The sequence below is a fragment of the Actinia tenebrosa genome, unplaced genomic scaffold, assembly GCF_029948245.1.
Source record: "Actinia tenebrosa isolate PJP-AT-01 unplaced genomic scaffold, QUT_ActTen_1.0 PGA_scaffold0__85_contigs__length_37466705, whole genome shotgun sequence".
NCBI lineage: Eukaryota > Metazoa > Cnidaria > Anthozoa > Actiniaria > Actiniidae > Actinia > Actinia tenebrosa.
In genome coordinates this window covers 30,627,276-30,638,703 of record NW_028292569.1, presented here as the reverse complement: position 1 = coordinate 30,638,703, position 11,428 = coordinate 30,627,276, and the positions used below count along the sequence as shown (strand labels likewise).

General features: G+C 34.7%; 2 protein-coding genes across 29 annotated transcripts in view; both read left to right on the top strand.

The window, feature by feature from the left end:
• The first annotated feature begins 21 nt into the window (after positions 1–21).
• On the top strand, positions 22–5,858 carry LOC116301802 (26S proteasome regulatory subunit 6A-B). The gene is made up of 19 exons (XM_031710923.2): positions 22–116; positions 209–286; positions 539–601; positions 1,371–1,433; positions 1,517–1,543; positions 1,744–1,824; positions 1,921–1,983; positions 2,101–2,147; positions 2,305–2,395; positions 2,478–2,550; positions 2,829–2,899; positions 3,011–3,049; positions 3,580–3,687; positions 3,795–3,827; positions 4,045–4,110; positions 4,344–4,398; positions 4,757–4,847; positions 4,938–5,019; positions 5,530–5,858. The coding sequence occupies exons 1-19, from the start codon at positions 72–74 to the stop codon at positions 5,638–5,640; spliced, it is 1,287 nt and encodes a 428-aa protein (XP_031566783.1). The 5' UTR covers positions 22–71; the 3' UTR covers positions 5,641–5,858.
• A 1,035-nt stretch (positions 5,859–6,893) lies between these two features.
• Positions 6,894–11,428, top strand: part of LOC116301839 (protein FAM13A) — a 30,702-nt gene continuing 26,167 nt past the window's right edge. For 25 of the 28 annotated variants that reach the window (XM_089040132.1, XM_089040231.1, XM_089040227.1 and 22 more), the window contains exons 1-5: positions 6,894–7,084; positions 7,305–7,948; positions 9,636–9,741; positions 10,495–10,620; positions 11,026–11,103. In XM_089040132.1, coding sequence (XP_088896258.1) covers positions 7,829–7,948; positions 9,636–9,741; positions 10,495–10,620; positions 11,026–11,103 — 430 coding nt within the window. In that variant the 5' untranslated portion in view covers positions 6,894–7,084; positions 7,305–7,828. The remainder of the gene's footprint in view (positions 7,085–7,304; positions 7,949–9,635; positions 9,742–10,494; positions 10,621–11,025; positions 11,104–11,428) is intronic. The other 3 variants (XM_089040248.1, XM_089040145.1, XM_089040241.1) reach the window with 3 other exon arrangements.

Here is an 11,428-nt window from a genome sequence, read left to right as displayed (position 1 = left end):
TTCCTGTATTTCCTATGGACGCGTTAGGATTGGTACCTAGCGGAATTAGTCAGCATCCAAAAAATTTCAAGATGGCGACCACGTTGGAAGACAAAGCGATTTGGGAAGATGGCGAGGTAAAAACGGCTGATTATTACGAGTATTTAATCATTTAACCTGTAAATAGCTTCTTCAAGTAGCCACGCGTCTCATGGGATTGTTTTTTTAGGAATTGGGAGAAGAAGTGCTTCGTATGTCAACAGATGAAATCGTTAGTCGAACAAGACTACTTGACAATGAAATAAAGGTAAAATATGTAGCTAAAATCACGAAAAAACTAAAAGAAAACCATATTTGAATATTCAGTAACAAGGACCTCCGATGAAAGGAGGCGAGATTTCATACAATTTATTGATGTGTTTGGCAAAAAGTTTTTCAATTCTTTATTTTCAAGTTTTACCAAAAATTACAAAATAATTTTAACTTTGTTACTTTAGTTTTTACAGAAATAACTTACTTGTATGCTTTTATGTCATAGTTTTAATGTATCTTTTTGTAGATTATGAAAAGTGAAATTATGAGAATTAGCCATGAACAACAAGCCATGAAAGAAAAAATAAAGGTGAGACAGTTATTGTTAGATGTCAAAATTATCCTTTTACAGTTATGATCCTTTTCACCCTTATATCAAAAAGTCACTTTGTGATTATTAGAGTAGATTTATTAGATGTGCCATGTCGCACCCTTCTGATTGGCTAACTGGTCATCATAATGTCCAGCCAGATTTGAAACTTCAATCAATCAATCAATCAATATTTATTACAAACCATCAGAATGTTGTGAAATATTTACAATCAAGTTCCCATATTACATTCTAATTATACAATTTTTAGAAATATATGCATAGTACTATATTACTTGTCCAGTCAAATCTTGTCAATCATTTTGACCAGTAACGTTGAACAAGTTATCATGACCGTCGATGGACTACCTGTTATTTTTACCCCTGCTGAATGAAAATGCATGGTGTAGTCTATTATTTTAAGACCTGGCCGGGAAAGCCTTGTCGTAGGATGAGAGGGAAAGGGTGGGGAGGTTAGGATGTCACATGACTTAAACCTTATCCTGAATGTCATAATAAATGATGTTTACATAGGTAATCACATACTTTATGACCAGCTGACATGGTGAGTTGACAATCGCATGACTGTGGAGCCACAATCAACACTTGGCCAACATATCACCAACACCGGTCTAAGATCATTTCTCCTACTCATCATTTGGCCTTTTTGCCTACTGAAGTGTCAGCTGGTCTTAAAGTACATGATTACCATGTTTAACTCAAATAGTTTACTTGATATCTAAGATATTATAACTTTGTTATTTCACAGGAAAATTCAGAAAAGATAAAAGTAAACAAAACTCTGCCATACCTTGTGTCTAATGTGATAGAAGTAAGTGATATATAATATGGTGTTTACTTCATCACATGCAAAAGCATTTCTAACAAAACTTACAATGTTTTTCTATTTTTAAGCTGCTAGATGTGGATCCACAAGACTATGTAAGTAGAAGATTCAGGGTAGATTTAATTAGTTTAGGGATTAAGATGAAAAGAAATCATTCTGAAATACATGTGCAGTGTGTCCAGTCTGTCACTTGTGTCCAGCTAGTAGCCCTTGACTGATTGATTTATGGGCTGGCTGATTTTGTTGTTGTTGAGTGATTGATTGATTAATTGATTGATTGATTGATTATTTACAGGCAGAGGAAGATGGTGCCAATGTTGATCTTGATTCACAAAGAAAGGGAAAGTGTGCAGTCATAAAAACCTCTACTAGACAGGTATTACAATCATTCTATCTCTAGAATCAAAGGTGGTGTAGCAGCTGCAGTAGAAAAAATATGGTGTCTTATGAAATTAATCATGTTTCAATTCAGACATATTTCTTACCTGTCATTGGATTGGTGGAGCCAGAGAACTTGACGCCAGGTGATCTTGTGGTGAGTACCATACATATGAGTATTATTATTCTTATGAAAAAAACTTAATTCTAAAGTCTATTTTGTATCATTTTAGAAGTTTTCATTTTGCACAACAATATATTTATGTTTTTCTAGGGTGTAAACAAGGATTCATACCTAATATTAGAGAAGCTCCCAGCTGAGTGAGTAATGGTTTTTCATTTACATTACATAAACATGGACCATACACCATGATGCAAAATGAAATTCAAGAATTTCTTCTTAGCACCAACATGTTTGCAAGCATTTTGTGCACAGCAGAATTTTAAATAGATTGAATTATGGTTTAATGGTTTACAGGTATGATTCAAGAGTCAAAGCTATGGAGGTTGACGAAAGGCCAACAGAACAATATAGTGACATTGGTGGATTGGATCAGCAGATTCAGGAGGTAGGTGTTGCAATTCACCTTGGGATTTAAGTATTATTGTATATGTCTTGTTTGTGACAGCTATAATATTGTTTTATTCCAGTTAGTAGAGGCCATTGTCTTGCCCATGACACACAAACAGAGATTTGAAAATCTTGGAATTGCACCTCCAAAAGGTAATGATTTGAGGGTTTTTCTTCAGTTTCTCTGGTTTTCCTCCCTCTACAAAATGAACAAGCTAAATTGCGATTTAGGGAGTTATTTAACCAAGCAAATCAATACTAATTTGTTCAGACCAGAGGTTGTTTCAGGATAATGTGAACATTTTGAGACAGTCATAGATATTATGTTCAAATAAACATTCTGTTCAACCAACATGATAGCATGGTACATGCCCCTGTATTATAGAGAGCTATAATTATATTTACTGTATGATGTTATGTGTTATTTTCAGGTGTCTTATTATATGGACCTCCAGGGACAGGAAAGACTTTATTAGCGAGAGCCTGTGCTGCTCAGACAAAGGTTTGTAATAAATCATAACAATTTTGAAAATATCCTTTTGAAGATTTATTATACTGAGAAGGTTCAAAATGTGCTGCTTTTTTGACACTGTTTATTTATTTCTTTGTTTAGTCTACATTTTTGAAGTTGGCAGGGCCACAGCTTGTACAGGTAAGAAAAAAAACCTATTACTTTCCCCACTAGTAGCTCACATTCAGTGGATAGAGCCAGTTTTATACAACTATGGAGAATTTACTTTACTGACTTGATCTGTCATGATGGTGTCATGTGCTATCATTTTCAATGTATAAGAGCAAGGTCAAAAATATCAGACTGAATGACATGTGACCAGGCAATGTGACCAGGCAAGAAGACTAGTCTAATTGGTGTTTGGCTGGACAAGTGTCAATGTTGGTCAGACATTGTAGCTTGACTAACCATTATTCTTACAAGAAAAATTGGAGACTAAAGTATTGGACATTTTGACAACCTCATGTCGTGATTCTCAACAAAATTTATTACCTATTGCTCAGCATTAACATAGAGAAGAGATTAATTATTTTATCCCTGGAGAAGTGATTTTGCACACTGTAGTTAGCATGTAATGGAAGTTGTCAAATCCCATATGATGACAGTCCCATGAGCTCTGCAATTCCCTCCCAGTCATATGGAATCCACTCTAACCTTATTCCCTTTACCAGATGTTCATTGGTGATGGCGCTAAACTTGTGCGAGATGCTTTTGCTCTTGCAAAAGAAAAAGCACCAGCAATCATCTTTATTGATGAATTGGATGCCATTGGAACCAAGGTTGGTAACAGGTGTCCTTGGTTCTTCAACTATGTATATTATATCTGTTACCTCTGCTCAGGTTGTTTGATTACTGAATTCATTTTTTTTTCTTTTCCTGATAACAGAGATTTGATAGTGAGAAAGCAGGAGACAGAGAGGTAAGGATATTGCTGATATTGCTTAACAACTTAAAGATAACCTACTAATACCCTAGTGACCTTCACCCAATGTGAGGTTTCAAACCATTCATTGATTCTCAAATCTTATCCCATCATTTCTTATAAATGCTGTCCAATATTCATTTGCAGTAGTTGTTGGCTGTTGGCTGTATATATGTCAATAAATCTGATGCATGTTTATATTTAACCTTTACAGGTCCAGAGAACTATGTTGGAGCTGTTGAATCAGCTTGATGGTTTTAGTTCTCATCATGATATCAAGGTATCTTTACTTAACGTCATGCTTAACAAATAATTCAAGTTACCAGATAAGGCCATTTCATGAATCCCTGGCAATGAGCCATCTTAACATGAAACCATGCTGATCCTTTGGAGGTTTCTTTTTCTTTGCTTTCAGTTAATGGTTTGAAAACTGACAGTTCTATTTATATAATGTCTTTCTTGGCACATGTGAAAAAAATAATTTCCTTCCCTTTTTCATTGTTTTTCCAACAGGTCATAGCTGCTACCAACAGAGTTGATATCCTTGATCCTGCCTTACTGAGATCAGGTAACTATTATAATCTAATAATTACTGATCTTATCAAAATCCATTGTTTTCAGTCTGCATTATCCCAACGAATGCATAGAGGCAAATCAGACATATTTAGTTCATTCATTATTGGCTTTGTTTCTATGATAAACAAGCTAGAAAGAAAACAATTGGATTTTGATAAGAACAATAATTATACTAGATAATCACTTCGGCACACAGCATTTGTAGGTATAATGCAGGCAGCTTCGGGCAATGCCCTCAGCTGCCTGCATTATACCTACGAATGCTGCGTGCCTCAGTAATTATCTATTAATTAGTATTTTGATTTGCTATGCATTCATATTTTCTGATGTTTCAATGTATGCTTTATTAGGTCGCTTGGATAGAAAAATCGAGTTTCCAAACCCAGATCAAGAAGCAAGAGCAAGAATCCTGCAGATTCACTCCAGGAAAATGAATGTCAGGTAATATTATATCTTCGCGTAAGGAGAAATTACTGCATAGATTATGTTACTTTGCTCATTTCTAAATCAACATACCTGTTTTATTTGTAGTTCTGATGTTAACTTTGATGAGCTGTCTCGCTGTACTGATGATTTCAATGGTGCCATGTTAAAGGCAGTTTGTGTTGAAGCTGTAAGTACATGTATAGAACAGTATCTTTATCCTTAAGTACCTAGTCTTCAAATAAAACACTAATGAAGAGAGGAATATCTAACAATAAGACCCACAGCCTGAATAGTCAATAAGGCATAAAGGCAAATGGGCTATTGGGACAGGGCTATTGGCTCATAGACCATGAGGGCAAGAGGTCTAATTGTTTTAGTATAAGCCTACTTATTGGAAATATAATTGGAAACAAAATATTATGAAACTAGGTTGAAAAAAATTTTTTTGGTGCTGTCTTGGTTTTCAAAACTGGTACTTTTCGCTGAGTACTAGCCAATTGCCACTAATAGACATCTAGTAGCTCAGCCAATCAGAGAGCAAGATTTGTGATGGTCAGATAGTAGGTTTAGACTAAAAATATATAGCCATTGATGCTCTGGAGGAGCTTAATTTCATGGTAATGAGGATATCAATGTCAAATTACTTTTTCTTTAAATTTACCTGTGGGTTCATAAAAGCTTCTTTATTCTATTGTAGGGCATGATTGCACTGAGACGTGAAGCCACTACAGTGTGCCATGAAGACTACATGGATGGTATCATGGAAGTCAATGCCAAGAAGAAAGCAAATCTTGTCTACTATGCTTAATTTGTACAGTAAAATAAAACATCTGCTTGGATTAACCAGACTGGAGAACTAGAGTGATATGATTGCAAATTCAAACTGAACAATACCCTGAGATGCAATTATCACGAAAATAGCCTTCATTTTTCTGTTCTTTACCACATTAAAATGAGAAAGGAGTGTACGCAATGTAAATCAATTTCACTTGAAACTTTATTCCATTAAAACTGTTGTTAATTTAATTATTCTTGTCCTGTTAGGGGAGGGGGAGTGCTAACTTCCATATGGTCAAGGCCAGGGATGATTGTTGTATCTTAGGGGTTAAAACTGTGATTCACTCCCACTTTTAAACGTGAAAAAGGAAAAGCTGTCTGCTTTTAGCATGTTTCATTTTTTTGTTTTAAATAATTCATTTTGTTTCAAAGTGGCATCTTTAAGGGTTAAGAATAAACCAAGACTTTCCACACCCAAACTAACTCTTTAAGGGGTTAAACTTATTTATTTTTTCATTCAATTATTCCCACCTTTTTTACATCAAGGTAACCCCCGCCACACACCACAGGGTTCGTGCTACTCCTTAAAATGCTTGAAAACTCCTTGAATTTAATTCACGTTTTCAAGGGCACTTGAAAAGCTCTTGAAATTTACGATTTTAGCCAAATTCCTTGAAAACTCCTTGAATTTTTGCTTTGATCGTTACTTCCATTGTTCTGAAATAGATCTAGTCAGAAAGATTGGAAAATCTGAAAGTCGGCCATGTGCAACCACCGTGTAAAACCTTGGCATACTTAGCTGAACATACTCCTTGCAAATTCACTTTTGGGTATTTGTATACTCCTTGAATTTTAAGTCATTACCTCAGCACGAACCCTGGGAGCAGCTTGTGGTTGCTTCATTTCAATCTAGTCTCAATACACCATCCGGACAGCAATGAAATTAAATCAAATGGGTGGAACGCTTTGGGAAGGAAAAGAATTGGGAAATAGAAAATAGTTCTTTTTCTTGGTTACGATAAATGTTCATAGTGAAGCTTGGCAAATCATGTCATTCTGGATGAAAATTAAACAACGAATCTTATTTCCAAGAAGTATGAAATAGGAAAACATTGCGCCAAAAAAAAAAGAAAACGACGCGTCTCCCACTTTTTGTTGATCATATTTGGGCTTCCTTTACATTCTTAGTTCCACAAAGGCCTGAAAACGAAACTGGGCTGGGAATGGGCATGTGATAATATCTGTGGATCTGATTGGTTGATAATGAGGAGTAAAGTAGAAAGAGCCAAAACAGAAGAAGCAGACTTCACCTGAACGATTGAACCAAACAATATTCGTTAACCTTTAATGTGGTTTTTCTTTCGTCAAACTTTAATGTTTTGAACAGATCACTGCTGCCTACTATCCCTGAGACTCTAAGGATTGAAAAACAATTAATAATGTGAGCAGTTTCTTGGCATTTTCAAGCCACAGGGGTAAGACTATTTGGTGTTTAAAATTGCAGGGTATTTTGTGAAGCCTCTGAGTTGTCGATGAGATGAAAATATATTAACCTTAAAAAGATTTATCCCTCGAATATTGGACTCTAAATCATACATAGTTAAATACTGGTGTATTTTCCCCCCATTTCATTGTTGTTTTATATGGATTGAATAGGTTGTTTATAAGATAAAAGCTCGGTATCTTTTTCCACAGGTGTTGTGGTGGTGATGGTGACAAGCTCGTCGTTCTGAAGCAACCAAAATTGAACGTTTAAAACCAGCGAAAAGGTGTTTACTTAAGGATCGTCGTTTGAAGAATCTATTATATGAATACACAAGTTTATTATCCGATTACTATTGTCTTCACAAGATACAGATTGACGGTATTTCACGAGCTTTGAACTGGAAATTCCTTGATATTTGCTCGAGGTTTCAACCATCTGGACAACATTAGCCCTATATTGTTGTGACATTCTTCATCTATCTGTCGTCATTATTGCTTTAGACAAAAGCGATTGCCATTTATAATAATGATGTTGAATTGCTGTGGAGAAACCAGCAATAGTCGGATCGTACAAGCAGTTTTATAATCAAGACTTAAGAACATTTGAAGAACAGAAAATCTCTTCATTCCATACTTGAAAAAAGCAAGATACCAAACTACAATACAGACTTCAACCAGTAGCCGGTCTTTTACGATAAATACAATAAAAAAACGGCTTATCATTTTTGGATTATATGAGTAGCAAAGAGATTGTGGGTGCCAATTCAAGGCAATGTAGCATCGAGTCAGGCCTGACTCAAATTATTGGACCAGTGTTAGTATGCATCCCAGAGAAAAAGCTCAAGGAGGTAAAGGTTAGTCTATATCAAGCATTATTTTGTGGGTTTTTTATTCATATATTTTGTTAAAATAGTTGCACACAATGTGTTTTGTCTGGTAGAATTGTCTATGGTGTTTGAGCTATGTTTGTTATTGTACTATTGTCCTAAGGAATGTAAATAAACTACTAAATAGCTCATCCACAGCTACAGTACTAGACAGGAAAAATAGATGATGAGGTCTCTTTTCTTAATTGAATAAATAAAAAATAGTAGGCCCAAAAACGAACAAAGTTATTATCCTTTAAATGACATAAGAGTAATTAAAATATTCATGTCTAGTCACAAATATTTGCTTGATGTAAGGGATATTTAATATTGATATAATCAAACCTTAACATAAGGCAAAACTGCACCAGACGTGTTAGCAATAGCTCAGTGATTAAAAATATTTACATCCATGTGTAGTTATTAAAACTACATAGGTATATTTTCTATATATTTATCCTGGTTGAACTATCATATAAGAACATCCTACATATAGATATCTTAGGATGAATTAGTGCTTCATGATCATTGATCCAAACCCTGAAGCAACCCTTAGGCTAATGTAAATCAAGTCATGGCTCATGTGCAGATTGAGTTAGAATTTAGCATGTTTTCTGATGTTTTTCGTAGTCTTTTTCACTTTCATTGTGTGTAATGTATTTTTGCACTATGAATATATTAATGAAGGTAGCTGTACTTCTTACTTTAAAACTTTATCTCCCAAATAGAAAAATTATCTGTGTATTTATTTGTGATCCTCGGAGATTCTTCCATATCTGTCATGATTTGTCATCTGTATTTTGAATGTAAATGCAATCAAATATTACATAAAGTGTTCCTTAGGGTATATTGTGAAATAAGGGATATTGTCAACAGTGCTATCATGTTGGAATATGATAATGAATGGCATCAAACTTTATCACATGTTGACAGAACAAGCTCCAGCAAGAATATTATTATCATTTCATATTCTAAATTACTTGTTCGTCATTGCCTTCAGGCATTTGGACACTTGTCTTATTTTTATCTTGGATGACGTATGCTTGTAATGAATAATCCTAGGCTTGAAGTACTGTCTAAAGATATAATATAATATTATCCATCTTTTATATTCTACCAAGGATTAACTCAGAAGGCCATAATTTTGTCTGTAAATGAAATAGAGTAATCATTTGTGTGTTTGGGGACTTATGTTTGATTCCTTGAGTCACATATGAGCAAAATTTATTAGCTGTCTCCAATCGCTTCAATTAAGGGTTTGTTTCCTAAGGTTTCTCCAGTTATCCTCTTTCCTGTAAGCTTGATCAGATAAATTATAATTCAGTTTGTGAGTAAGGTGTGCTCTGACGTTTATCAGCCCATATGTTGTTTCAGGGTTTGATAAGATTTGAAGGTGTGTGTGTGTGTGTATAGTTTTACCCTTGCCTGCCCAATGTATTTATCAAGGTTTTGAAAAGCTATAATAATTCTTATACATTCTAAGGTATATCAGTAAGATATGTTTTTTATAATTGGATCTAAGAATATTACTTCCTCCTCAAATCATTGTTATCTGATTATATCCTGATGTTGACAGTCAATATCCCTCAGGACTTGAATGATTATAACCCATACGGTAGCTATTGATGAGGGTATTGTCATTATATTGGTATGGTTTCTTTGTTCACTCCTCCAGGGGTCAAACCAATTGCCTGTTCCGTCAACAGCAGCATCAAAAATGGCCAAGATGAAGAAGAAGATGCATTCTCCTCTATCAAAAAGGAAAAGTGGAAGCAACCAAGGTAACCTAAATTTTTTTTTTATTCATTTTTTTTAATCCTTGACTGATTATTTCATAATGACTTTTCTTGTATTATTTTTTATAAGCTCTGACCCTTATAATTGATAAAACAATTAATCAAAGTATTTTGTTTGTTCAATATTATAATTCTTCTCTGTTGTCACCAGTCACTTTGCCACCAGTGAAATATGTAGACATAATACTAAGACGTCTGTCACATCCAACATTGATTATTCACAGGTTTCTTGGTGTTTTTGCATATGTCAACTATTATTTTTGTATTATGCTTTCATGTAACAGCTATAAATAGACACTACCCAGTGTGGGTTTCCTGTGGTGGAAAGCACAGGAATCCCTCACTCTCATTTCTGTCTTTTGAGATTTAGATTATCATAAATGCATGTCTGAATAGACAAACTGTTATGACAAAAACTGATATTGATAAATAGGTAGAGTGGGATGAAGTGGGATGAAATGGGATGATAATGAATTAATGGATGGATGTAATGGATGTAATGGATGACATGGATGGATGGATAGAGTGGGATGATGATGAATAGATGGATGAATGTAATGGAATGACATGGATGGATGGATAGAGTGGGATGAAATGAGATGATAATGAAATTGGATGAACTGATGGGATGACATGGATAGATAGATATAGTGGGTTGAAATGGGATGATAATGAATGAATTGGATGATATGAATGGATGGATAGAATAATGGTAATGATACATCTGTTGTATTTTAGCATTGGAAGAATCTTCATCAACAAATAAAGTGTTTGGTGTATCTCTGGAGGAATCTTGTAAAAGTCTTGAAGGATCCCCAGTACCATGGGCTGTCACAAGAATAGTAGACTACTTGACCAAGTGTGGTATGTTACAAGGGTATAACAGATAACTGAAGCACAGAGGCTTGTTTCCAATCTGGACCTCAGTTCCTGATCAAATTTGAATTTGGAAATTGATTTCTGCACAGGAATGATAACTGGAAAACCTGGAAAAAAAACTTTGAAGCACAAGAGAGAACCAAGTGAACAAAATAGCTGTACTCACATATGATACTGAGACAAGCAGGAATTGAACCCAGGTCGCATTGGTCAGAGATGATGAATTAGCACCGCTCACCAAACATGATTCCCAAACTACAAAAATATGGGCACAACATCATTATTATATTTTAATTGCATATTTTACCATGCGTTATCTTATCTATCCTTCTATGCAGTGTCCTTATCTTATCTTTCCCTGATTTTATTCTTTATCTTCTTATGACGTAGGTCTTAGAAATGAAGGGATATTTCGTGTTAGTGGAAATAAGAAAAGTGTTGATATGATGAAAGCAGCTTTTGATAGAGGTAAGCTTTAGTCTCGACTATCTCAACAAGAAATGAGAAGAAAAAAGCAGTGTACAGGCTGTACAGTATGTCATAGTCAACCCAGTAAATGATTGCACATCGTGAGTCTTTCCTGTAGCTCAGTGTTAGAGCATCTGATTTGTATCTGGAAGGTCATGGATTTGATTCTTATCAGGTACTCAGATTTTCTTCAGAGTTCACCGTTCAGCTAGTGACAAATTAATGATGAATTATTCTATATTTATTTATATAGTTTGCCAGTATGAATCAGTAGAATATTTTGTGAATGCATATATTAACAATAAGCCCTTGAATCATGTTTTAA

Bases quoted from the DNA above. Each gene is read 5' to 3' on its own strand.
- LOC116301802 (XM_031710923.2), top strand. From the start codon at position 72: ATGGCGACCACGTTGGAAGACAAAGCGATTTGGGAAGATGGCGAG. The intron at 2,148-2,304 runs GTGAGTAATGGT...AATGGTTTACAG, and splicing joins TTAGAGAAGCTCCCAGCTGA to GTATGATTCAAGAGTCAAAG. The intron at 3,050-3,579 runs GTAAGAAAAAAA...TCCCTTTACCAG, and splicing joins CAGGGCCACAGCTTGTACAG to ATGTTCATTGGTGATGGCGC.